We start from the raw sequence: 25,690 nt of genomic DNA, 5'->3' as shown, positions 1-25,690 counted from the left end.
CTTGTTGCAGAGGCAGGGAGCTGTCAGGGAAATGGACCTGCCCTTCCCCAGGGTGGGCAGACAAGCTGCAGCAGGTCGAAGAGCCCTTCCTCTGCTCATGCATCAGGATGACGACAGTCATCAGCTGATAAAAGTGGAATGGCATCCAAGGGAGCCTCAGCTGGCCCCACACAAGGTTGTCCCCTGCTGCAAAGGTACTGCTGGGCTGCCTGGCATGGGTGATGCAGGGCTGCACTCTGCCCGCAGCTGTGTGGGCTGCAATGCACCAAGCAGCAGTGCTTGAGATGGCCTGGGCCTGGACCACAAGCCACAATCAATTCTCCAAATGCAAGGGTTCATCCCTTCAATGCCATGCCCTCAGCACAGTCTTGATGGGTGTTTTGTGCCCGGCCAGGTAGGAGCAGAGCAGAGTACCCGGATAGCAGACCTGGAGCAGGAGAGAGACAGCCTGAGCCGGGCGGCAGAGCGGCATGGTGAGGAGATGGCAGCCCTGCGGGCTGAGCTGCAGCAGCTTCAGGACACACTCAGCAGTGAAAAGGAGAGCAGCAAGAAGGAGCTGGAGACACTGCAGACACAGCTGCAAGACAAGGTACCCCAGGGGCACCGCTGGCGCGGGTATCCCAGCATCAGCAGCAGCGCACCCAGAGCCAAGGGCCACTCTGCTGCAGTGAGGAGCCACACGGGGAGCGGTGCTCCATGGCACTTGGCCGCCCACTGCCGCAGTGCTGGTCCCCAGGGACAAGAGCAAAGCCCCGTGCCAAGCCCTGGCTGTGGGTGTTTGTCAGAGCTGGAGGCAGTGGAGGGGTGTCAGGGTTTGCCAGCCGGTGCGGTGGGGAGGGAGCCTGACACTTACACTGCCTTGGCAGGAGAGCATGGAGCGGACACTGCAGCAGCGCCTCACCGAGGAGCAGTTTGCTCTGCTGCAGGGCAGCGCACGGGAGGCAGAGAGGATGGTGCAGGATGCCCTCAGTCGCCTCGAGGACCCCGCTCACATCAGCTGCACTGGCTCAGCGGGTGAGCTCCCCAGTGCCCACCAAAGCCAGCGCGTCCCAAACAGTGGCCTTGCAAAGCCACCCTCCCCAATTTCTTCTGGGACACCCCAGCCATGGAAAGACGCTGTGCTGTACTGTGTTCAAGTCTTGTCTCTTGTGTGCCTGCAGATTACCTCCTGTCCAGGACATTGACAGCCTCTGAGTGCACAGAGAGGCTGCAGGATGCGCACAGAAAATACCTTTCCAATCGTACAGGTGAGACACAGCAGCCCTGGGGAAGGGCTCAGGTGGGCAAGAGGTGGCATCTCCAGCAAGCGGCAGGGTGAGAGGCCTGGGCTGAGAGCCATAGCCAAGGCTTAGGCTCTGCAGAGCCCAAGTGGGGACAGAGGAAGCAAAAGTGAGAGCTAAATGGGCTCCTGGGCCGCTTCAGCTGAGCCGCGCACCTTCTCTGTCTGCAGATGTGAGCAGCCTGCTGCCCTGCGTGGCCCTCTTTGCCCACCTCATCAGCGACACGATCCTGCAAGGCAGCGCTACCTCCCACATGGCCCCGATGGAGCCCGCTGACCGTGAGTGCTTCCAGCTGCAGTGGGCAGGGGCTGGGGGTCTCTGGCCTCATGGGCAGCACCCTCATCCTCTTCTGCGGCGCTCACAGGTCTGCTGGAGATGTGCAAGCAGTGCGGCAGCGAGGCCATGAGCTACCTCAGCTCCCTGCAAGACCTGGATAGCGTGGAGGGCGCCGACTGCACCCCGGTGACCAGCTGCCTCAGCCGGATCAGTGCCATTGGGGAGGTGGGTGCATGGGCATCACCACCAAGTGGGATTGGGGCATGAGGAACAACGGTCCCCTTGGGGCAAACAGGGTGGTGGCACCTGTGGAGGGGCTGTGCCTCCCTTAGGCATTCTTCTCCGTCCTGTCCCCAGGAGCTGCGACCCAGAGGACTGGACGTGGAGCAGGAGGAGCTGGGTGATCTGGTGGACAAGGAGATGGCAGCTACGTCAGCGGCCATCGAGACTGCGGCCGCACGGATCGAGGTGAACCAGCGCTGCAAGGGCTGCCCCACGGGGTCACTGCATGCCTCAGGGCACCCTTGGGCACCGCGCTTCATGAGGCCACCTGCACGAGGCTGGGCATGGCAGCCAGGCAGTGCAGGTGGCTCAGAGTGGCTTCTCCCCTCTGCCAGGAGATGCTGAGCAAGGCCCGGGCTGGTGACACAGGGGTCAAACTGGAAGTGAATGAGAGGTGAGCAGCGGCCAGGGCATCACAGATTAAGGTACTGGTTTAAATCCAGGTGCTAAGGGAAGAGGAAGAAGGGTTTGGGGATGCAGGAGTGAGTTGGGGAGCCACGACGAGACACAGTGTTGCAGGGTGGGCATCTTCCTCAAGGCTCTGGGGTCTCTGCACCTCACCAGCTGGGTGGTTTGCACCTGTGCCAGCCTTCCCACAGCTCACTGGGATTTGTCTCACAGGATCCTGGGCTCCTGCACAGGCCTTATGCAGGCAATCCAGGTGCTGGTCCTGGCGTCCAAGGACCTGCAGCGAGAGATTGTGGAGAGCGGACGGGTGAGCCGGCGGGCAGGGAGGGAGGGCAGTGTCAGCGGGCAGGGACTTGGCCAGCACAGGATTGCCACGGGAGTGGTGCAGAGCTGTGTGGTGACAGCCAGGACAGCTGTCAGCATTGAGGCTGTCTGCCCAAAGCCCCAGCCCCAGGTCTCTGTTTTGCACCCAGAGGTTGCAAATGCCATCAGCACAGCTCTCATGCTGCACGGGGGAGCCCATGACACCTAGGGTTGGGTGTCTGCTCCACTCCCACCTGTATCTCAGATGAAATCCTGATTTACTCTGGTCTCCTAAGAGCAGAGGTTTGGGGGCCCCAGATGCTGTCATCCTGGGGTGAGGGCGCATCCCCTTGCTCCAGCACGTGACTGTTCCCTTCTCCTCTGCAGGGCGCAGCGTCACCCAAGGAGTTTTATGCCAAGAATTCCCGCTGGACAGAAGGCCTCATCTCTGCCTCCAAGGCTGTGGGCTGGGGAGCAACTGTCATGGTGTAAGTGGCACCCTGTGGAGGGTGGCAGGGTCTTGCTGTCCCCAAGGGGCAGGAGGTGAGAAGGGTGAGAGGTGAGCTGGTATCAGTACAGAGCTGGCCCGAGGGATGCTCCAGCCCTTCTCTGTCCTCCTGCAGCGATGCTGCTGACCTGGTGGTGCAAGGGAAAGGGAAATTCGAGGAGCTGATGGTCTGTTCCCATGAGATTGCAGCCAGCACCGCACAGCTGGTGGCAGCTTCCAAGGTAGGAACACTGTGCACTGTGTGGCAGAAACACCACTGCTCCCCTGGCTGTGCTTTGGGGCTCCCAGCAGGGTTGCTGGGACCAGGGTGACCTGGTGGCACAGTGAGGCCGGAGCTGGCATGCCAGGTCCTTGGCTTGGATCGTGGGACCTGGTGGGGCATGAGCGCATACACCCTCTCGGCCCCGGCAGGTGAAGGCAGACAAAGACAGCGCCAACCTGGCCAAGCTCCAGCAAGCTTCTCGGGGTGTCAACCAGGCCACAGCCGGCGTGGTGGCCTCCACCAAGTCTGGCAAGTCACAGATTGAGGAGAAAGGTGAGCACGGGGCTGCAGGCCTGGCCGGCAGCACAGACCTGCCCCCAGATCTCCACTCTTTGCGCTCTCGGTGTTCAGTTGGCCATATCCACGTGCACAGTGGTTTCTGCCCGCAGCACGGGAGCTGCTGGGGAGGGCAGGTCATGCTGGGGAGCAGCCCCCAAGGGGACACGGTGTTTTTGTCTCTGCAGACAGCATGGACTTCTCTAGCATGACACTAACCCAGATCAAGCGTCAAGAAATGGACTCTCAGGTAGGAGCTTCCTCTGTACTTTCAGAAACACAGCCAGCATTGCATCTGGCATGTTTGGGCTGATGAGAGGGTGGCCAGGCTGTTGCAAGGAGTGGGAGCAGGGGAGAGCTGAGCCATTGGCTCAGCTGCTCCTGGTGAAGAGGCTCTTCTCCCCAAGCGCCATTCCCAACTGCTGCCCAAGCAGGCCATGCAAGCACAGAGCATGACCAGCACCTGGGCACCAGGAGCTTGTGGGTGAAGCCCAGCGGATGAAGGTGAAGGCTGGGCTTGCCCAGGAGCGGTATGCATTTGTTCCTTGAGCTTTCCCCAACCTCAGACACGTCTGAGCTCAGTCCCCTCTCCAGGAACTTTTGCTGTCGGAACATTAATGGGACGTACCTCGGTGATGTTGGGCTTGGTGTCAGGAAGCCCAGCACAGCTGGTGTGGGGCTGGGTGGCAGTGGCAGTGCTGCAGCACGCAGGTGGCAGAGCTGGCTGTGCTGCAGGGACACAGAGTAGCAATAGCAGCATGTGCTTTGTCCTTCAGGTGCGAGTGTTGGAGCTGGAAAACCAGCTGCAGAAGGAGCGGCAGAAGCTGGGGGAGCTGCGCAAGAAGCATTACGAGCTGGCAGGAGTGGCAGAGGGCTGGGAGGAGGATGGTGAGTACCCACGGGCAGGGGTTGGGCACTGCAGGAGGGCAGCAGCCCTTCAGGCTGTATCTGCTGCTCTGGCTGGGAAGCAGCTCTGGGAAGCAGGCAGGAGGGCAGCCCTGCCCACAGCCCAGGCAGTGAGCGAAGGCAGGCCAGGGGTTTCGCTGCAGCTGGCATAAAGCAGAGCCCGGCAGCAGTCAGCACATGTGGCCAAAGCCATGGGGACTCTGACCTGGGCAAAAGGCTGTGGAAGCTGTCAAGTACCCAGGAGCGGCTCTCCCTGGAGCCCCACCATCCCTGCTGGTCCCACTGTTCAGCCCTGGGCTCTGCAGCCAGCTGGCCTGCATGCCACTGGGGTGCTGCTGCCCTGGAGCCACAGCGTGTGAAACCCTGGGGTCCCAAGGAGAGCACGTTGCTCTACACCCCCTTACTGTCTCTCCCCTTTCCAGCCACCGACTAGATGCTGCAGCAGAAGCAGCCAGCAGCAGACACCCCTTCGGTCGGCTGGGACCCAGCTTGGTGCAGCCCCTTCAGAAGATACACAATAAACTGGTGCAAAATCCACCCCGAAGCACACGTCCTCTGCGTTCCCCAAGAGCCGCCTGCAGCGCTGGAGGACCGAGAGCCGCGTCGCTGCTGAGGGAGACCCTGGGGCCAGGAGCGAGGGCTCCCCAGCCGCCCAACCTCACGCCAGCTGCAAACTGCACATGTATTTATTAGAGCTGCTTGGGGGGTCTCTGGGGTGGTCTCTAACCCTTTAGTTTCATTTTTGCACAGATTCTCTGAACTGTTTGACCCAGCTCTGGCGGACCAGGAGCATTCGGGTTTCCTTCACCTCTTGCCGCTTCTCCAGCCTTAATGTGTTAACTGGCTCAGCGCAAACACCTCCAGGGAAGGAGCCTGCCCGGTGCAAAGGGCCGCAGGGATGCGGTGGGGTCAGGAACTGGCTCTGCTGGTGCTGCTGGGCTATTTCGGGGCTTGGTGCTAGGCATGCTCCCCCGGCCCCAGCCCCCTGGCCCGCTCAGCTGCTGGCAGCAGCCAGGGTGGTGGGTGAGTCCGTGTGGGAGCAGAGTGCCTTTGGCCGCCGTAAGGCCAGGGTCCCGTGCTGCTGCCGGGTCAGGGGCTCGTTCACACGAGGCAGCCTGGGTTGCTGAACCCTGGCAGTAAGAGCCGTTGCCTCCTCCAAGCCCCGCAGAGCTCACTGGGCCCATTGGCAGCCAGGCCAGGTCCCAGCAGCAGTGCTGGGAGCAGCCAGCAATGAGGAGGGCTTGGGCTGGCAGTGAGAGGAAGGTTGTGACGAGCTCCTGTCCCCGTGTTCCCAAAGTGCCCTGTCTGGAGCAGCGCTTGGAGCAGAGGAGCTGGGCTGGCTGGCCCTGTGCAGCGCTGCGCTGCCCTGAGAGATCACTGTGTCAATGCCAGCAATAAACCACTCTACAAGGTGCTTGGCTCACATTTGGGCAACATCTGCTCCCAGGCCAGCAGCTCCCAGAGGCATGGAGTGGCTCAAGGGCAGCAGCACGGAGGGGTCAGGGTGCAGCCAGGGTGCCCCAAAGCTGCAGCAAGCGGCCCTGGCGTGCCACTGTCCTCAGGGGCAGGGGCGGCCGTGGGGCTGGTGCTGAACATCCCGCCCCAGCCAGGGAACCTTTGTGCCTTGGAGCAGGGGACTCGCAGGGCAGGGGGTGACCTCCGGCCCCCAGCCCTCCAGGCCCCCAGCTCGTCTCACTGTGGCGGGGACGGTGGGATCAGACCAGCGCACAGCAGTGCACAGCCATGTCCTCACCCCGCCTGGCCCCCCCTCCTTGCCATCCCCAGGTTTGCTGGGATGTGCCCACGGCCAAGTCGGGCGGGCACCTGTCTCCCTCCTGGGACTGGGGTGCCCTTCCCAGCAGGAGCGGACTGCGGCAGGGTGCTGTGGGGCAGCATTTGGTCACTCTCCCTTTTAGGACGCGGTGGCAGTGGTTGGCACTGCCTGGCCATGGAGGGCAGCGGGTGGCCTTGGCACCCATCATCACCCAGGGTGGCTGGGCTGTCACCATCTGCGTTCCTGGTGACATGCATCAGCTGTGCCAGCCACTCGGAGCAGTGGGACCTGCCCGCGTCCCCCTGCCCAGCCACCCCAGCCAGCACCGTGGCCCTGGGGCTGCCCCAGACACGGGAAAGGGTGACAGCCACCGTGCCCCGTGCGGGCACCCTGTGGCCCTGTGGGTCCCGCCACGGCGAGCTGCTGCCAAACCGCCCCCTCCGCATCCCCAGCCTGCCAGGGCCCCCAGAGAGCTCCCGGCCTCCTGGTCCCTCTGAAAGCAATACGAGCCACCCCTCTGCTGCGGGGGCCCGGGGAGGCCCGGGTGCCCCTGAGCCCCCGCCGGCTTCTCAGGGGTCTCGCTGGCGCAGGCGACCACCAGCTGCTACCTCAGGTTTCCAGGCTGGGCCCGGCCGGGCCCCGGGGTGGCGGGAGGGGGACGGGGACGGGGGACGCGGCGCTGCTCTCGGTCACAAACACTTCTCCCTCCTCCTGGGCCGCGGCCAGCTCCGGGCCCGGGGCCGTCTGCGCGGCGGGGGCGGGCACGGCGCGGCTGTCCCGCGGGTTTTGGCATCGTGCGACGCGTTTGTGCTCCCGGTTTTTAAATAAAGCCTCCGGCCCTGCCTGCCAGCTCTGCGTGCTTCCCGGGGGGGCGGGGGGGGGGGCACGGCTCCGGGCTCCTCGCGGGCACCTGGGGCCCCGCCTCGCTCCCGCTGCCGGGGCTGCCGGGGCCGGGCCGGGCGGGAGCGGCGGGGCCGGGGGCGGGCGGGGGGGGGCCGGGCCGGGCGGGCGCGGGGCCGGGGGCGAGGCCGGGGCGGGGCCGCGGCCGGCGGGAGGGCGCTGGGAGGGGGCGGCCCCGGCCCCGCCGCCCGTCCCGGGGCCCGCCCCGCGGCGCAGTGCATGCCGGGCGGCCGCGGCTGGCGGGCGGCTCGGTGCGGCGCGGGATGGCGGGGGCCGGGCCGGGCGCGGGGCCCTGGGGGCGGCGGGGCGCGGCGGCGGCGGCGCTGGCGGCCGTGGGCCTGGCGCTGGCGCTGGCCTGCCTGGTGCTGCGGGGCGCCCTGCTGGGCGCGGCGGCGCTGGGCGCGGCGGGGGCCTGGTGCGCCATGCGGCCCGGCCCGCCCGCCAAAGCCGCCGCCAACGGGGGCCCGGCCGCCGCCGCCTCGGGCCGGCCCCAGCGGGCCCCGCCGCGGCGCCTCGGCCTGGGCCTGGGGTAAGCGGGGCGGAGCGGGGTCGGGGGCGGGGGGGGGACCGCGGCGGGGCCCGGCGTCGCTGACCGCCGCCGTCTCCGCAGGACGCCGCCGCGCTGCCGGCAGCAGGCGCCCCGCCGCCGGTACCCGCTGCCGCCGCCGGCCCGCAGCGCCGTGCCCGGCGCCCTGCCCGCCGCCTGCTGGGACGCCTGCCCGCGGAGGAGCGCGGCCTGGGCTCGCCGCGCCGGCCCGGCCCGCAGCCCCGTCACCGTGAGGATCGCCCGGCCCGGAGGCCTGGCCCGCAGCCCCGCGTGAGTACGGCGTGGGCCCCGGGAGCTGCCCCGGGAGGGCCGGCCGCTGGCCCTCGGCACCGCGGTGGCAGAGCGCGGCCCCGCGCCGGCCTCACCCCCGTGCGCCGGCCTCGTCCCCGCCCGCGGCGTCGCTTTCGTGCCCTGGGAGGAATCCCGGGGTTCAGACCGCGTGGGACGGCCCTCGCCTCTCACGCGGGGCCCCCGGGCGGCCAGCGCGAGGGCTTGGGGGGCTGGCCCTGCGGCGCCCCTTTCCCCAACTCCTTGCTTTCCTTCCCAGGCTGGAGCGGCTGACCTCACCTGCGGCCTTCCTGGCCAACAGCAGCCCCGACCCGTGTGCGAAAGAGACTGTGCTGAACGCCATCAAGGAGAGCAGGAAGAGGGCTGTGGAGGAGGAGGAGGAGGACCAGGTTTTGGGGAACGATCAAGAGAGCAAGAGGAGGTAATAAGCTGGCGGTGCAGGTCGCTGGCCGTGTATTGGGATGGTCAGAATGGGCCTAGCGCTTCCGTGGTGACAAACGTGATGTGACACAGAGCCTGGGGTAGAAAAGAGCGCTGGAAACTGAACCAGAGGAATGCAAAGAGGAAGCATACCCCATAACCCAGCCCTCTCAGCTGTGTCAGGAATTCTGCCAAGACTCCTTTTTGCCCTTTTCAGATCAAAGGGGTATGGTTTAGGTTTTGCCTGGGCAAGCTCACAGGTCAGGCGTGTTCCCCTGCGTTGCTAGGGCTAGGAGAGGCCTGAATGTGGATTAGGGAAGTCTGTCAAGGCTCCCGGGAGGGGAAGTGATTTCTGTCATCACAGGGGTTTGCAGGCTGGGGAAACTGGCGGGGAAAACCTGGTATCAGCCGTAGGCTGAAATCTCTATCCTTCAGTTGGCCCTAGTTGTCAAGGAGAGATGCAATCCCCAAGTCTTAGGACTCCAGGTGGAAGCATTATGCTTTAAAAGCTCTGCGTGGTTCCTTCATGCACTGTAAGTACTGAAAGGAGGTAAAGACAGAAGGGACAACAGGAGAGACTATCTTCTGCTTTCATTAGTCAAGGTCAGCGATTTCTCGCTCTGAGCTACAAGAAGTGAGGGTGCAGCGTCTTTGCCAGTGCTCTGTGAAGGACGAGGTGTAAATCCTGGATGCCAAGGTCTTCTGGAGCCTTTGTCACTGCCTTGTTTTTCTTTTTGCTCCTGTTTGTTGTTTCTTAGCCTCCACGTATGTGGGAAGGTTTGCGTTGTACCCCTCTGCCCATCGTGTTCCAGGGCAGCCTGCCTGGGCTGAGGCACATGAATGGAGAGACTAAGGAGGAGTGGTTTGGGCAGAGAAAGGCAGTGCCTGGGTGCATTGCCCTGTGTGCTGCTCTGGGGCTGCTGCTGGAGGTGGTCCTGAGCACAACAGGATGAGTGGGGTTCGCAGAAAGCTGCTGGCTGCTGTCCTGCTGCTGCAGGAGCGGGCTGGTGGTGGGAGCTGCAGCAGGACATGTGGCATTCTTCCTCCATCACGGGATTTTCCTCTCCTTTTGAACACTTGCCACAGCTTGGTGAATCTGAGCCCTACCAGAGCTGAGTAGGATGCCAGAGGCTGGTTGCACGAACAGGATCTGCTTTTTTTCTTTTTTTTCAACATGCCAATACCAATCTCTGCCACAAAAGCCAATTTTGAAGGCACTGATATCTGACAAGCATGAAGAATGCTTGTAGGCAGAAAATACTGTGACCTTTGAGGGCAGAAAGGAGTATGCGTCAGCTGGAGAGCACTGGGTTGCCTGTGCAATGTGATCAACACCTTCAGAGCTTGAAGGAAGGACTTCGGCTAAGTGACAGGATGGATCTGACGCCTCCAGCTCTGCTTCACAGTAGGGTTTGTTTTAAGACTTTCAGGCTTACATTCTTTACTGAATCATTGGGGGAAACAGGGATCCCATTTCTGACTCAAATCATCCAAGGTGCTGGCTAGGAAGAGGTAGAAGACTAGACCTCTGGAGCTCAGGTCCATTCCAAAAATGAGCTGCAAAGTCTCTCTGAAATATTTTAGCTTCAAATAATGTATTTGAGCAAATATTTTGTTAAATGAAAACTGCTCTGCCCAGCAGGCAGCTGATGGAGCTGCTGGTGCTTGGGAGGAAGCAGATGGGGATGAGAATCGATGGGGTAAGGACTAAGTGAAAAGAGAATCTGCAGTGGGCTGTGGATGGGGAAAACCTCTATCCCAGGTGTTGGCAAGTAAAAAGCAAGGTTTGTGCCTTCACAGTGCCTAGCCCCCCCTGGAAGGGGTCCTGTTGCCAGGCTGAGAGGGCAGCCCTCATTGCTTCTGCCTCCTCACTCTCACAGGTTTCTGCCCTCTCTCCTGCAGGCGTCACGATAGCAGTGGAAGTGGGCAGTCAGCATTTGAGCCCCTGGTAGCCAACGGTGTCCCTGCCTCTCTCATACCCAAGTAAGTGCCCGCTGGGCCAAAAGCAACTGCTGTTGGCTGGGAGGTGAGTCTGAAAGTCTGTGCGCTCTGGGAAAGGTGCTTGGGTTTTGCTTGTGGAGCCTAGCTTCTGTGAAGAGGAAGAGAGGCCGTGACCATGCCTCCTGGCTGTCACTCAGTATTAGAGCTGTGCTCTGTGGGTGCAGGCCAGTGGCTGTAGGGCTGTGCTGCTGCAGAGGCCTCTTTCCAAGCTCCGTGCTGTGTGAAGGAGCAGGGTTGCTTTCCTCAACCTGTCCTGCGTTTAAAGGGCCTATGGGTAGAATGGTGGGGTGCTCCTAAAATCATCTTTTACTTTCTGCAGGCCTGGCTCTCTGAAGAGGGGCCTTGTTTCACACTGCCCAGATGACTGCTCGAACAAGAGGTCACGCACCTCCTCCATGAGCTCCCTCAACAACACAAATGCTGGTGGGATCCCCAGCTCCATCCGCAACGCCATTGCCAGCTCCTACAGCTCCAGCCGGGGCCTCTCTCAGGTAGGAGACACCCCTGCCAAAGGCACCGCTGGAGCCCACAGCCAAGCACGGTGCAGAGTAGCTCAGCCTTCCTCTGGGATCACCTGCGTAACTCAAAGCCAGGGCTTGTAAGATGAGAGCAGTGTTGCCAGGTGCCTGGTGGTGAGCACTGCAGGGAGTCTCCAGCACAGCTTAGGCAGGCAGATTCCTTGCATGCTCCTTGCACGTTAGGCTGGCTGCTGTGTCAGCAGCAGCAGGCAGTGATGTTCCTCATCCTTCAGCGCACATTGCCAGGGGTGTCCCCAGGCTGAGCTGTCCTGCTGTAGTGTTTTCTTTTTTACTTTTGAAACCAGGAGGAGACTTTTTTTTTCCCCCCCCCCTCCCTGCTTAGCCTTGGCCAGCGTGCTAGGGTGGCTGGATCCAGGTGAAAGGAAAGAAGGAAAAGTAAATCCCTTTGCAGCACTGCCACCTGTTCAGCTGCAGTCAGCATGTACAGGAGCCATGTGTTCCCACTTTGACCCAGGCCCCCTTGGCAGCTGCTGAGCTGTAATAAAACTGCTCAAATGGCTCTTGGGTCAGGCTGCAGATCTGATGGAGGAACATGGTCATGGCTAATGAAACTGTGCTGTCCTTGTGGAGAAAGGCTTCCTCCATGCTATTAGTAAGGACAGGTTTCCCCTGATGGGAGTGAGTCTGAGATCCTTGAAGTGGGATTCATCCTCTCTGGGCTCTGGCGAGGAGGTGCCCTGCTTCAGCCAGAGCCGCTGTAAACATGCAAGGGCAGCTGGGCAGCCTCTGCCTGCGCTGTGTGATGGCAAGAGAGCTGCGCCTGACACAGCATCCTTCCTCCTGTCCTCTTGGCCAGGGCTGGCTGTTAAGAGCCTGGAGGCTGCTTGCTCCCGAAGCAGATTCAGTTTGGGGCAGCCAGATGCTGCCGTGCTCCTACTGAACGTGGAGGGGAGCAAAGTGGTGGAGGGAGTGAGGCTCTGGGCTTGTTAGCCACGGTCCTGGGAGAAGGCATTTACCGTGCGAGCGAGCAGGAGGATAGGACAGTTTCCTCCCTCCCAGCTTGTGCGCTAAGTTACTGCTGGTCTCTCTCTGGATTCCAGCTGTGGAAGAGGAGTGGTGTGAGCATTTCCCCGCTGTCCAGCCCCGCATCTTCCCGCCCCCAGACACCAGAGTGGCCTCTCAGGAAAGCCAGGTAATTAGCCACTCACTTGGGGAGCGCCTGCGGATCGATGCCAGCTAGGGGGAGGGCAGGCAATGTCTCAGCTGTCCTGGTGACCAAATCCTGCTCTCCACGAGGCCGGGTAGTCCAGGCCTGTTTGTGAAACGTGACTGTTGTGTGACCCACCCGTGTGGCAGTCCTGTTGCTTTTGTCTACTTGTCCCTGCCACCTTGTTACGCTGCTGTCCCAGCAGGAGTGCTGGAGCAGTGGAGCTGCACCATCCCAATCCCTGCCCCATTCTGGGACCAGGTTAGAGATGTAAACGTTCAGATATTGCCGCAGAGGCAGCGTTGTGTTGTGGCATTGTCATAGCCTGGGTTACTTGAGCCGCCAGAACCTGGGAAGAGGCAGGTCCTGATTCTTGCTGTCTCCTCTAAAGCGATTTACCAGAGCTATGTAAAATACGTAAAATACAGCTGCCTTTTGGTGCCTGCCTTGTTGCGTAGGCCCGTGTGCTCCTCTCTCCCAGCTCAGAGAAGGACCTGACTCCACAGTAAGCTTTTGTCAGAACTAAAACTGACACCGCCCTTGCCCTGAGAGGGTGGGTGTCAGACAGGGACCTGTGAGGGATGGCGTTTCCCATCCAGGGCCGCTGGGTGCTGCCCTCAGGTTGATTTGTCCTACAGAGAACTGGGGCTTCTGCAGACTTGCACCAAGCTGTGGTCTGGAGAGGGAAGCAGCTCCTGAGCCTTGAGCTGCTTTCAGGATGGTGGAGGGCTGTGCTCAAGATGTCTTGAGGCATGCTGTTTGGCTGAGGCCACAGGCCAGGGTTACTAATAGGAGTCCTTAGTGTGTTTGGCCTGTCCTGCTCTCAGGGGATGGCGCCATGCCTGGGGCTTGGCCCTAACTAGCTCTCTCCCACTGGCACAGGGAGGAGGAGTCACATCGCTCCAACACTTCCACTCCAGTGAAATCGGACAAGGAGCTGCAGACAGAGAAAGGTGAGCGTGGGCTGGCAGCAGTTCTGTGCAGGGTTGGATAGGCTGGCAGCGCACACAAGCAGCGGGGACGTGATGTGACTTGAAGTCTATGGGTGGGATTGGGTTGAGGTGCCACCTGGCAACTAGGGATGTGCTGGTGCCGAGGCAGTGGCACTTCTGCTGGCCTCAGCAACTGCCCTAAATGAATTTCCAGGCGATGAGCAAGGGATACTGATGATGTCTGCGTGCTAGCAGATGTGTGGGAGCTGGCTTGCAAGAGGGAGCCCCAGCACCTTGACTGGCACGGGTCCGGGTGTCAACCTTGCGTCAAGATGTGCCATGCTACGAGCAGCACCCTGATCAGATTCCAGGCTGAGTCTCTTCCAATGCTTCCTCATCTAAAATGGACGGGATATCCCGTGTCCATCACAAATAGCCACCCGTCTGCCATGGTGCGGCACTAGATGTGGCTCATGTAGCTTTCCTGGTGTGTGATTCAAGTAGGCAGATGGCAAGGACTGTTTGGAGGTGGGGAAGGAGTTGCTTCTCTGCTGAATGCCAACAGGCTCTCGTACCAAACTGGCCCAGGATGTGCTGTGGCCAGCTGCTTTTCCAGAGCCTTGTAGCCTTGTTCTCGGCTTAAAGCCATGCCCCTGGCTCTGCTCTTTGAGTTTGGGTCAGGCAGAGAGGAGGTGTATGTGACTACCCAGCTGATACAAGTCCAACTCCTCTGCCCAGAGCTGGCTCTGACTTACCTTCTTCTGCAGTGGTGGAGACACCGATGCGAAAGAAGAGGAATTCCCTGAGCCCACCATCTGTGTCAGGGAGCAGCGGGAAGCGGAAGAGGAAGATCCAGTTGCTGTTGTCTCGCCGGGGGGACCAGCTGGCACTGGTACGTCGCTGTCTCGCAGCCCCTTTTGCCCTCCTCTGGCGATAGAATGTGCTCACTGCAATTTCTGCAGGGCTGGGGGGAGACTGACCTGCCTGCCCTCAGGAAGGAGGCCCCGTCCTTGGCGGAGTGGGAAGTGACGCTATCCCCAGCCCCAGTGTCTGGTGGGCTGTGCGTGATTGTGCTGCCTGCTGCCGGACCAGGTAATGGCCTGGGGAAGGCCTGCCGTGCCCTCAGCGCCAAGCCGGGGTCATGATGAGTGGGGACTGGAGCTCCGCGGTAGCGTGCTGTGGCAGAACCACCTGCTTCACGGGTCTTGCGACTGCCTGCCTTCACCACACGTTCAGAGAGGCTCTGCCGGCTTCCCTGAGAAGGAGCTAAGCTGCTGCTCTCTCTTGGCAGCCCCCGCCGCCTCAGCTGGGCTACTCCATCACATCGGAGGACCTGGATGCGGAGAAGAAGGCAGCGTTGCAGTGGTTCAACAAAGTCTTGGAGGATAAGGCTGGTAAGGGCTGCACCTCTGGGCAGGCTGGGCTCCTGATGGGGTTGGCAGGGAGCAGAGGAGTAGGAACTCAGGGCTGGGGCTGGCAGGCAGTGGGGTGTCTGTAGCACAGGCTAGGGAAGCTCCCAGGCAAGTCCTTGCCTGGTCCTTGGGTCTGGGGATGCTCTCAGTGCCTTGAGACTCACAGAGGTCATGCCCCAGAGCCTGCAGTTTTACTAATGGCTAGTCCCCTACAGCAAGTTACGGATACTGATTTTTTTTTTTTCTCCTCTCCAGTAGATCCAGTCCCCAGCACCACTGCAGAGACTATACCTGTGTCCAGGCCGCTAGCATTCGCAGTACCCACGGTGACATCCCCAGGGCCTGCGCCTGCATCAACAGCTCCCGTCCCACCCAGCAGCAACTCGCTCCTGGACAGCCTGAAGAAGATGCAGAGCAGCCAGGCTGCACCTGTGCCAGCAGGTGAGAAGTAGGGTCAGCAGGGTGGGATCGTGGCAGAGCGGGCCAGGCTCAGCAGGAGCCCTGCATTCCTTCTGTCGAAGGCAGGCTGGAAAAATTCCTGTTTAAATGCTCTGCCGGCCCTGGCAGGCAGGACTTGGAGGGCAAGTTGGGGGACACAGGCCATGGTCCTGTTGTGAGCTGTGGTGAGCATGGAGGACTAGGCCTCCAGGAACCTTTGCGGAACTAGGATGTCTGTCTGGGAGAAAGGCTGTCGGTATGTTAGGCCCATGTCCCTAAAAAAGCTCTCTTCCCCTTTCCAGACTCCACTGGAGCTGTAATAGGGTCCCAGCCTTCTTCATCAGCATCACAGCCGCCTGCTACTGCTGTGTCACTGGAGTTGAGTTCTCTGCCTGTGACCTCTGCTGACACCAAGCCTGTGCCCGTGTTAAGCACACCTGCGCTTTCTGCACCTCCTGCCTCGGGGGCACAGCCTCCCAGCAGCGTGGCACCTGCATTCACAGAGCTGGGCCAGACCCCTGTTAAGCCTCCCTCCTTACCAAAGCCAAATGTCCTATTTGGGATGCTGAGCACCCCACCTGCCAGCCAGCCAGCAACGACCACAGCCACTGCTGTCCCCACTACAACCCCCGTCTTCAAACCCATCTTCGGTGCTTTGCCAAAAAGTGAGAGCACAGCACCCTGTACAACTGCCATCTCCCCTGCAGTCACTGTGTCTGCAAGCTCAGGCCCTTCCTCAACATCTTCCACCGCCACCATGTTCAAGCCTATCTTTGGCAGCGTGACAGCAGCTTTGTCTCCAGCAAAGGCCTCTCCTTTCATGTTCAAACCATTGTCACAGACGGTCTCGGCTGCAGATTTGCCAGCAGCCTCCACAACCACCACGGCAGGATTCACAGGTCTCCCTAACGTCATCTTTACCACCGCAGCTACGACTGCCACCACTCTGAGTTCCTCCACAGATGCCACCATTAAGCCAGTTTTCAGCTTTGGACTCAACCCGCCTGCCTCCGCCGGCCCTACTGCCGGCCTGACTGTGACCACTGCCACATCCACGAGTACGTCGCAGCCATTCCTGTTCGGCGGCCTGGCCAGCTCGGCTACCAGTACAGATTCCAGCTTTGCTGCCCCAGGGCCAGTGTTCCAGTTTGGAAAGCTAGCTCCAGCCACTGTCACTGCCACCACCAGTGTCCCTGGAGGCCCCACGTTTGGCCAAGCACCTTCAAACTCAGTGGCACCTACCACCACTGTGGGCTTTAGCATATTTGGGAGCACCACGCTGTCGTCAGCTACCCCAGCCACCACAGGTCAGTCGACGTTAACGTTTGGCTCCTCCGTTTCAGCTTTTGGCAGTTCTTTCAGCACAAGCGCGAAGCCACCACCGCCGTATCCTGGGGCAGCAGGCCAGCCAGCGTTCAGCGCTGGTGCTGCGGAGAGCCAGCTGCCCGCCAGCAAGCCTGCTGCGGGCCCCGTCGGCTTTGGCCCCGCGTTCAGTTTTGGAGCCCCCGCAGCACAGTCCAGCACCCAGCCAGCGTTCGGCAGCAGCGCACAGCCAGCCTTCGGCACAGGTGGCACCCAGAGCGCCTTCGGCACCAGCAGCGCCCAGGCAGTGTTTGGGACCACCGCGTCGGTCTTCTCTTTCGGGACAGCCACCTCCACGACAGTCAGCTTTGGTTCGAGCACCCAGACCACAAGCAGCAGCACTGGCACGGCCGTCTTTGGCACCACCCCTTCTCCTTTCACCTTCGGGGCAGCCGCCCAGCCAGGCCCCTCTGCCGGTGCCTTTGGGCTCAGCGCGCCCGCCCTGAACAGCGGCTCCCCTGCCGTGGCGTTCAACTTCGGGGCTGGGCAGAGCGGAGCAGCAGCGGCAGCGACGCCGTTCGGCTCTTCCCTGACACAGAGCACGCTGGGTGCACAGAACCACAACACGCCATTTGCCTTCACTGTGCCCAGCACCCCCGACGCCAAGCCTGTGTTTGGAGGTGAGTGGCAGTGGTTGGGGCCTTCTGGCAGGGGGAGGGCAGGGCAGGATCTAGGCAGCTGCTTTCCTTCCAGACCTTGCTGAGCTCCTCCCCTGGGCTCCGCAGCCCTCGATGGGTTAACAGTAGTGCAGTGCACTCTGCCCAGGTCCCCAGCCCTTGGTGGCAGAGGGGAAGACTAGTCCTTAGCCCTTCACTGCTCCTTGGCCCCTCTAAACATGCCAGCTCTCTGGTTCCACGTGAGCACTGAGCCCAGCCAGGTGCTCTCCTGCCCCTGAGAAGTCAAGGTCTTGCTACTAGTTAAAAGCAAATTGGAATTTCTTGGTGAGTGGAAACACTTCCAGCCAGTGAATACAATCTTCTCTGCTGGCTCTCCGCAGTGTTCTAGAGTCATTAGGGTTGGAAAAGACCTCCAAGATCGTCTGGTCCAACCATCCCCCTACCACCAGTATCACCCACTAAACCATGTCCCGAAGCACCACATCCAGCCTTTCCTTAAACACCCCCAGGGACGATGGTGCCACAGGCTCCCTGGGCAACCCATTCCAATGCCTGACTGCTCTTTCAGCAGAAGAAAGAAATGTCTGCTAATTTCCAACCTAAACCTCCCCTGGCACAACTTGAGGCCATTCCCTCTAGTCCTATCGGTAGTTATTTGCAAGAAGAGGCCGACCCCCAGCTCCCCACGCCTTCCTTTCAGGCAGTTGCAGAGAGCAATGAGGTCTGCCCTGAGCCTCCTCTTCCCCAGACCAAACACCCCCAGTTCCCTCAGCTGCTCCTCACAGGACTTGTGTCCCAGGCCCTTCACCAGCTTCGCAGCCCTTCTCTGGACATGCTCCAGGGCCTCGATGTCGTTGTAGTGAGGGGCCCAACGCTGAACACAGCACTCGAGGTGCAGCCTCACCAGCGCAGAGTACAGGGGGACGATCACCTTCCTGGTCCCGCTGGCTGTACCGGTCCTGACACAAGCCAGGGTGCCTTTGGCCTTCTTGGCCACCTGGGCACACTGCCTGCTCATGTTCAGGTGAGCATCGACCAACACCCCCAGATCCTTTTCCTCTGCACAGCTTTCCAGCTACTCTGCCCCAAGCCTATGGGGTTGTTGTGACCAAAGCACTACCACTTCGAACCCTTGCTGAACCACCTTGCCTACCATGGAGTTGCAACCTACATGTTGAGAAACTTCTGGTCTAGACAGATGCAAACCTTTGTGCTTCCCTGACCTGCAAATCTACCTGTGCTTCCCTCATGGCAAGAGGGTCCAGGGATTATGATGAGAAAGCAAGGGTGCAACCTCTTGCATGAAAAAGGGTTCTTGGGTGAAGAACACTTCAGTCTGTAGGGGGAGATCTGTGCCTCCTTGTCTCCCAAAGGCCAGGTTCTTCCTCTTTGCTGAACCGGGCTCATGGCGGTATGTTGCTTTCCAGGAACTCCTGCTCCCACCTTCGGGCAAAGCACGCCTGTCCCAGGAGCAGTGGGGAGTGGAAGCAGCAGCCTTTCCTTTGGGACGCCCAGCACTCCTGCCTCAGCGTTTGGAGGAGTTGGCGCTTCCTTTGGTAAGGGTTCCTCACCAGACCGGGGGGCTGCGGGGGGCTGCTGGGCCATGTCACTCTTTGGGTTTGGGACAGCAGCGCGGCCAGGCTGTGTTGTGGGAGCCAGGTTTGATGCAGTCCCCTGCAACAGGCTGAGGTGGTACCTGCTGGGCCCCAGGGGAGGCAAAATCTTCGTTTCCCCAGAATTCCTCCTCTGCCAGGCCAGAGAGACCTATGCAACCTTTCTGCTTCCAGGTCCATCAGCCGCAGCGTTCTCCATTGGAGCAGGATCCAAGACCGGCGCTCGTCAGCGGCTGCAGGCACGAAGGCAGCACACCCGCAAAAAGTAACCTCTGGGGTTATCAGGTCCCTGTCGCTGGCCTGTGCGAGGAGCACCTGCGCCAGCATACGTGTGAGGGCCTCTGGTCTGGAGCAGTCCCCATGGTGGGAGCAGTGGTGACGGGGCCAGGCCCCTGACGGATGCCAGCTGGAGGCAGTGCTGGGTGGCAGTGACCGGGGTGGGACAACAGGATAAACCAAACTCTTCTTACTTGAACAGTTCCACAGCCAAGGCTGGATGAACCTCTGTACATACCCACAGCGTTTCCTCCCTCACAGTTTTGCCATGTTTCATAACGTGTAAATTTTCCCCGTTGCTTCCTATGGCTGTTCCTGTCCCCTCCCGAGCCCCCTGGCCATCACCCCCCCTGGCCCCAGCACAGCAGCTGGCACATCTGTGGTCGGAGCCCAGCCATAGCCATGCCGCAGCCCTGCTGTGCACAGTTCTCTGCTCTGGGCTGCTGAGGGATGTCGTTTTCACCAGGCTCAGAAATCTTTCCCTGCTGTTTAATCTTGTGGCCTGGTGAACACGCTTCCTCTGGAGGACTCTGCTTCGAGCTGGTCATTGTCATCTCTGCAGAGCACAATCCTGGGTTAGCGCCAGCCTGGCCTTGCAAGCGTGGGCATTTTGGTGCCGTAAGTGGCTGACCCAGCTGCAGCTAGATGACAAGCCCCTTGTCACAACTTCCCATCTCCTGTTGACCCTCAGGCCTCGTGCAGCATGCACTGGGCAGGAAGCTCTGTGCCACAGCACCGAAGTTCAGCTGGAGGAGCACGGTGGGCACAGGCAGCCCTCGGTCCTCACTGCTGCTTGTTGGGTGCTGGGCTTCCCCCTTTCCCTCCCCTCCCCGCTTGTGTACAGCCCTGTTCGTTTTGCTTTGTTTGTGCTCCTGTTTTAATGCTCTCATTGAATCGAGTTTGGAGGAAAAACTGAACCGTGTGTGTGGCGGCATGTTGGTTATGCCGGATTTGCTGTTTGGAGTTTTTTTGGGGGGGCACCTGTCCCTTCGCAGGGGACGTGCCCTAGCTAATTGGATGTTGACAGTAGCATCACTGCGTGGCTACTCTTGCTGGGTGAGTTCTGTCCCTTTGTCATTGTGACTGAAAGAAAGGCAGCTGGGGTGGGGGGATCTGGCCCTGGCCCCCCAGCATGGGGGCTCGGGCCCTGGCAGCCTCTCCTCTCCCAACTTCCCCTCCCATGCCCTGCTCTTCTGGGCTGGGAGCTGGAGCCGTTTTGCCACCTTGGGGTCCTCTGGCACTGCCAAAGGAAGGAGCCCAGAGCAGGTGGGTTTGCACCTCCTCAGACCTGAGTTGATTCTCACTTTTAGCTCGTCCCCATCCTTTTCTTTTTACCAGCTCCTAGGAGCTGTGGTGCTGTCCCCTGTCCCCACCCATCTGGGAGTGGGGCTGTTCCCATCTTGGGGAGGTCTTAGCGGAAGAGGCTGCCAGAGCTCAGGTCCATGTCCAACAGCTACCCCGCCCAGGGAGAGGGACGGGCATCCCTGCCCGCAGGCTCCCCTCTGCTTCCAGGAGTGCTTTGCTGCCAGGTTTTTTACTCTCCGAGCCGTGTGAGTGTGTGTGTCTGCTGAAGTCTAAATTTAAAAACAAAACAAAAAAAAAAAATATTTAAACATTTTATAACAAAATAAGAATTTATTTTTATATTTAAGCTAAATTGCCTTTGAATTCCTTCAAGCTTGGTTCAGTGAGGTTGCTAGACCCTGCAGCGCTGTTGGTAGTTTACCTGTGCTGTTACATTACAGCCTGGTGAGGAGGCGTGGGCCCACCCCACCTCTGCCCCAGGGGACTGGCTGTGCTGGGGAAAGGCAGCTGTGTCCCGGGGGCTGGCTGGAGCAGCCCAGCCATGTACTCTGTGACTGCGTGCTCCTCTCAGGCTGTAACAAGTCATTATTTTTTAAAATGTGATGTATGTGGATGTGACTAAACTTTTCTCTTTTTTAATTCCCCTGAGGCTGAGGAGCAGCAGCTCTCGCACGTTCCTCTTGTCTGCCAGGAACAAGGCGCCTCTCTCAGCAGGCGGAAGGAGGGTGGGTGACCAAGGTCTGTGTGGCACAGCAGGGATGCCCCCCTTTAGTGCAGAGGGGTGGAGGTGATGCAGGCTGGCACCTTCTCCCTTAAGGGGTCACAGCTGCTGGAGCTGCTGGGGGGGTTCCTAGCATCCACAAAAAAAGCGACTGAGGTGCTGTAGTAGCCTGTTACAGGGCTGATTGGAGCATGGTAGATGGGTGCTGTGAAGAAGCCAAGTTGGGCAAACATGCCCTCAGAGGTTGAGAAAGTAGCCAGTAATGGGCTACATGCATGTGCAAGCTGGTTCTGGTGATTTGTCCCTCTCCCCAGGTGCTTGCTGTGCCTGGAGAGCAGGCATGGGGCTCCAAGGGTGAGGGAGCAGAGGGCTGGGGTGTGCAGGCTGCTGTTGCTTAGCCTCACAAGGGCAGGACCTGCCCTGTCTCTCAGCCTTCCTCAAGTCGTTCCAGCTCCACCCAGAACCACTGTGCAGAGGGTGGCAGGTGCTGAGCAAGGAGGTGAGGGCACCCTGCGGAGCATTGGCTGTCGGCTCTGCTGGTCTTGGGCTGCCCTGTACGAAACCAGAACTGCACCAAGTCCCCAGAGCTCAACAGGCAGGCGAAGTCCAAGCTGTGTCCCCTCTGTGCTGTACAGACCCCTTCAGCCCCCTGCTGGGAGACACCCCTGGGCCTGGGCTGCAGTAGGGGGACAGAGGGAAGCTGGGGTTTTACTCAAACAAGACTTGGATCATTCCTGGTGTGGCTGATGAGGATTTTAGTGTGAATGTGCAATTTTTTTTTTCCTCTTGCTTCTCATGTCACTGATTTAAAATAAAAAGACTGTTTCTGTTCCTGTCTTGCTTGCCTTTGAGTCCTGGGCTCAAGCAGGGCTCTACGTTGCTGGTGCAGCGTATGGTACTGCCTTCTAGTTCCTTCCAGCTTGCATTGTGTTGCTCTCCCCATTCAAACACTGGGTGGCAAGTTGGGGGATGGCAGACTATTATTTCACCACCGTGTTTGTTCTCCCCCCTTTGCCTGGCTGTTAGTGCGCCTGTTGTTCAGCTGTAAGACCAAAGGCCAAGCAGTGGCAGTTCCTGGGCAGGACAGCATACTGCACAAATTGTGGTCTTCTCCAGCAAGGGATTAGTTAATTTGCTTCATTACCACAAGTCAAAAGCCTCTTCCAAAACTACAGATTAGGCTGGGTTAAAGCTTTTTAGGGAAAATAAGGTATTATGTCACTAATCCAACAGGGGCAAACCAGGCCCCCCAGGATACAGAAACACTTGTACTGTTTGACTTCACTTCCTAAGGCTAGCCCAGTCCAGGTCTATCATTGAGGGCAAGCCTTCTGCTGTGGGCTGGCTCTAAGGGCCCCTATACCCACCTGGAGAAGCACTTTCCTCCTGTGCAATGGCATGTGCAATACCCAGACCATTTACTCAGAACAGTGGAGGAGCAGAGAATTACAGAAGTTCACACCATCAGCTGGTGCAAAGCTTTATTTCTGTTGTCCAGGCAGTACAAGGGCTGCAGTGCAGCAGGGCACAGGAGGAACAGCACCCACCAGCTACAGCCAGCCACTGCATGCTCTGAGGAAGTTACTTCATGTCTTTACCCGCTGCTTTTTCCTTCTCCTCTTCTTGGGAGGAGCTGCTCCTGGCTCTGCTTCCTCACCTTGCTGCAGACTTTCCTCAGCTGCTGCAGGCAAGGAGCTGTGACAAGAGCAAAGATAGTCCTGTGGTTCCTGCCTTCTCCAGCACTCAGGGCAGCCAACCCTTCCGCCTTCCTCCTCACACGAGGAAGGCATCACCAAGGTACCCAGGCAGCCCTGGGCCCAGTTACACCCCTCCCACCACCTACCTGGGGACAGCAGCCTGGTCCCTGCAGCGCTCCAGGACAGCCACAAAGAAGCCCTGAGTGAGTGTGGCTGCAGGAGAGGCACGGAGGCAGCACTCGGCCCCAGGGAAGGTAGCAAGTCCTCGGCAGGGCCAGGATGGGAACACATTCACTAGCCTACAGCATGGCACAAGGGACAATGCTGACCCAAAGCAGCAGAACAGCTGCTGAGGCAACAGCCTCCCGGCCTCCCGTGTTCTGTCCTTCCCCATCACTTCCCAAAACAAGCGCACCTGAAGGCCGAGCCCTGTTCCTGGAGCACCGCCTGCACCACATCCTCATTCTCTTCCCGGTGCACTGAGCAGGTGGAGTAGGCCAGGCGCTGGACCGCCGGGAAGCTCAGTGCATGGCTTAAGACTTTGCGCTGGAAGCCAGCCAGTGCCTGCAGCCGCTCTGCACTTGGGGCAGCTTCCTCCACCGGCAGCCGGTTCACCATCCCTGCAGAGAGAACGGCAATCACCCACCAAAAGCCCTGCTTAAGCCTGCTGCCTTTGGCAGATGGGATGGCTCAAGCCCCCACGTTACCTGAGCCACTGCATGACGGGTCCAGCAGGATATAGGTCACTTTGCTGTACTTAGGGTCCTGGGGATCAACCGTCAGGAAGTCCTGCTGGGCCAGCTTGAAGCTGGTGACACCAGCTCGCATCAGCATGGTGTTCATGGTGGCCAGGCGTTTGGCGTCCAGATCAAAGGCAAAAATCTGTCTGAAAGTAGAGCCCAGCACCCAAGGGAAGCTGGAACAGCCTGCCTGGTCCCAGGGCCGCACTCACCACAGCAGGCTGCCCAGCTGGCACCAGCAGCCCTAAACACCTATCTGCAGGGCAGCCAGAGCTCAGAAGCTGCTCTCCCACATAGGTGTACAGGGCAGAGCGCCAAGTCAGCAGCTGGGGCATGACCCTCTATGATTCCATGTCCCCTCAGGCATTCCCAATGACCCAACATCATCAGATCCCCAGCCCGCCTCGGGAGAAGGGAGTGTCAGCCTGAGTCAGCAGGTAAGGTTACAGGCTGTAGCTCTTCCCACCTCAGCCCTGCCACATTCTCACAACTGTGACCACTCTCAGTCCCTCTGGGCCCTGCCACACACCAGCCTGCACTCACCCCTTGTTCTTCAGGATGGCAGCCAGGTGGCTGGTCTTGTTCCCAGGGGCAGCGCAGGCATCAATCACGTAGGAGCTGGCAACGGGGCTGAGCAGGAAGGCAGGGAGGCAGCTGGCCTGCAGGAGGACAAGCCACCCCGAAAGGTGCAGGCTGCATGCACCTTGTGCACAAGCTGCCCTTGGCCCCTCCTCAGGTCACATCAGATGCTGTGGGGGTCACAGGTGACCACTGGAACATGGGGCCAAGTCTGCGTGGCACCTACCTCTGCTGCTGGAAACCTCTTCCTGCAGCGTGGGAACAGCACTGCATGACCCAGAGCGCCATGTTCCTCCCAGCTGCTTGTCAGGCAAACAAGCAAAGCTGGGGGGGGGACCCCACAGACTCAGGCTGCGCTCAGGGTTTCTGTTTCGTTCAAGTGCTGCAGCAAAGCAGCCCCAAGTCCAGACCTTGGGGGGGAAAAGACAGCCTACACTCCTGCCAGTGGTTTTCCCACCCCTGCACTGCCGCCTCCTGCTCTCCAGCTCTCTGACCTTGTCCTGCAGAATGATGTGTCCTGACGTATAGAGACGGTTGTCATGGAAGTCAGTCTGCGGAGGGAAGACCAGCAGCTCCGGGAGATGAAGATCCAGTAAGAATTTCTTCCCAGACAGGGTCCTCAGCTCCTCCATGCTGTCCACAGGGAAAGAGAACGAGCGCTGTCCTGCTCCACCGTGCCCAAAATCAGAACCCCCCCAGAGCCCGGGCACAGAAACCCCTTCATCCCACACCTCCTCTCCCTCCGCTTCAGCTCCAGGCAGCGCCCAGAGAGGCGGAAGGTAGGAGCGGGGACCGTGGCAGCGGAGACCCTGACCCAGCCACTGTGCGCAGCGGCATTGCCTCTCCGTCGCTCACCAGCCTTCATCCCGCAGGAGCTCGCTGCCCGCCCACCAGCGCCCCGCCGAGCTGCAGGCTGGGGCAGGGGATCACTCACCTGCCTGCCTTGCCCAAGAAGGAGTAGCCCTGGCGCTTGAAGAAGTCCACCACGTCGTCCACGCGCGCCTTCAGGGTGTTGACCCGGACGTAGCGGGGGACCCGCGGGGCTGGGGAGCACGGGGGGGGGGGGAAATCGCACCCGGCCCGGACCCCGGCCCCGGCCCCGCCGCCGCGGGGAGCGCCCAGCCCCCGGCCCGCTCACCTCCGGGGCCGGCTCCCGGGGCGGCCGCCAGCAGCTCCTCGTTGCGGCTCACCCCGCGCCGCACCTTCAGCCGGGCCAGCTCGGCCTCCAGCCGCGCCCGGTGCCGCCGGAGCAGCGCCTTCCAGCGGCCCCCGCACTTGAGGCCCTTGCCGAAGAGCAGGTCGTACACCAGCACCTGCGGGCAGCCGTCAGCGCCGCACGGCCCCGCGCCCGGGCCCGGGCCCAGGCCCGCGCCCCCCCCCGCGGCCCCTCACCTTGGCCAGCGGCAGCGGCAGCCTCCTCTCGGCCCGCAGCAGCGCGGCGCCGTCCAGCACCGCCTCCAGCACCGGGGAGTAGCGCAGGGTCTCGGCCACCAGCGCGTACAGCTGCCGGGCGTGCTGCGGGGCGGCACCGGGCGGTCACGGGCGCCGCGGCCTCCCCCGGGCCCCTCCGCCGGGCCGCCCCGCCCCGCCCCGCCGCGCACCGGGAAGCGGCTGCCGTACACCAGCCCGCTCAGGCCGCCCTCGCCGCGCTCCAGCGCGCTCAGTACGGCGGCGGCCTCGCCGTACAGCGACATGGCCGCCACCGCGCGCTGCCGGCGCCGCCGCCGACGTCACTGCCGCACGCCTCGGCTCGCCCCGCCCCTATCCCGTAGGCCCCGCCCCCCGGCACCGCCCCCTCCGTGTGCTGGCCCCGCCCCGTAAGCCCCACCCACCGTCGGGCCCCGCCCCGTTCGTCCCCGGCCCCGCCCCCTCCCCGGCCCC

At 60.9% G+C, this 25,690-nt stretch overlaps 3 protein-coding genes across 6 annotated transcripts in view; 2 read left to right on the top strand and 1 right to left on the bottom strand.

Moving 5' to 3' along the window:
• Positions 1-7,119, top strand: part of HIP1 (huntingtin interacting protein 1) — a 50,950-nt gene extending 43,831 nt beyond the window's left edge. For all 4 annotated transcript variants that reach the window (XM_040532855.1, XM_040532853.1, XM_040532854.1 and 1 more), the window contains 14 exons: positions 395-589; positions 867-1,014; positions 1,161-1,247; positions 1,451-1,558; positions 1,645-1,781; positions 1,914-2,024; positions 2,174-2,232; positions 2,460-2,553; positions 2,937-3,037; positions 3,173-3,278; positions 3,469-3,592; positions 3,784-3,845; positions 4,372-4,483; positions 4,924-7,119. In XM_040532855.1, coding sequence (XP_040388789.1) covers positions 395-589; positions 867-1,014; positions 1,161-1,247; positions 1,451-1,558; positions 1,645-1,781; positions 1,914-2,024; positions 2,174-2,232; positions 2,460-2,553; positions 2,937-3,037; positions 3,173-3,278; positions 3,469-3,592; positions 3,784-3,845; positions 4,372-4,483; positions 4,924-4,934 — 1,455 coding nt within the window. In that variant the 3' untranslated portion in view covers positions 4,935-7,119. The remainder of the gene's footprint in view (positions 1-394; positions 590-866; positions 1,015-1,160; positions 1,248-1,450; positions 1,559-1,644; positions 1,782-1,913; positions 2,025-2,173; positions 2,233-2,459; positions 2,554-2,936; positions 3,038-3,172; positions 3,279-3,468; positions 3,593-3,783; positions 3,846-4,371; positions 4,484-4,923) is intronic.
• Positions 7,120-7,597: 478 nt separating this feature from the next.
• POM121 (POM121 transmembrane nucleoporin) lies at positions 7,598-21,624 on the top strand. Its single transcript, XM_040532925.1, has 13 exons — positions 7,598-7,704; positions 7,786-7,992; positions 8,270-8,431; positions 10,333-10,413; positions 10,751-10,922; positions 12,011-12,102; positions 13,000-13,070; positions 13,817-13,941; positions 14,341-14,443; positions 14,720-14,902; positions 15,202-16,881; positions 18,306-18,434; positions 18,666-21,624. The coding sequence occupies exons 1-13, from the start codon at positions 7,598-7,600 to the stop codon at positions 18,758-18,760; spliced, it is 3,207 nt and encodes a 1,068-aa protein (XP_040388859.1). The 3' UTR covers positions 18,761-21,624.
• A 636-nt stretch (positions 21,625-22,260) lies between these two features.
• NSUN5 (NOP2/Sun RNA methyltransferase 5) lies at positions 22,261-25,566 on the bottom strand. Its single transcript, XM_040532858.1, has 10 exons — positions 25,411-25,566; positions 25,202-25,324; positions 24,948-25,122; positions 24,744-24,852; positions 24,304-24,442; positions 23,774-23,889; positions 23,198-23,376; positions 22,906-23,110; positions 22,637-22,789; positions 22,261-22,488 (listed from the first exon to the last, which is right to left on the bottom strand). The coding sequence occupies exons 1-10, from the start codon at positions 25,501-25,503 to the stop codon at positions 22,380-22,382; spliced, it is 1,401 nt and encodes a 466-aa protein (XP_040388792.1). The 5' UTR covers positions 25,504-25,566; the 3' UTR covers positions 22,261-22,379.
• Between the last annotated feature and the right edge of the window lie 124 nt (positions 25,567-25,690).

This window comes from Cygnus olor, chromosome 20 (genome assembly GCF_009769625.2).
Source record: "Cygnus olor isolate bCygOlo1 chromosome 20, bCygOlo1.pri.v2, whole genome shotgun sequence".
NCBI lineage: Eukaryota > Metazoa > Chordata > Aves > Anseriformes > Anatidae > Cygnus > Cygnus olor.
Note: the sequence above shows the minus strand (reverse complement) of the source record. Positions and strands in the feature narration are given on the sequence as shown.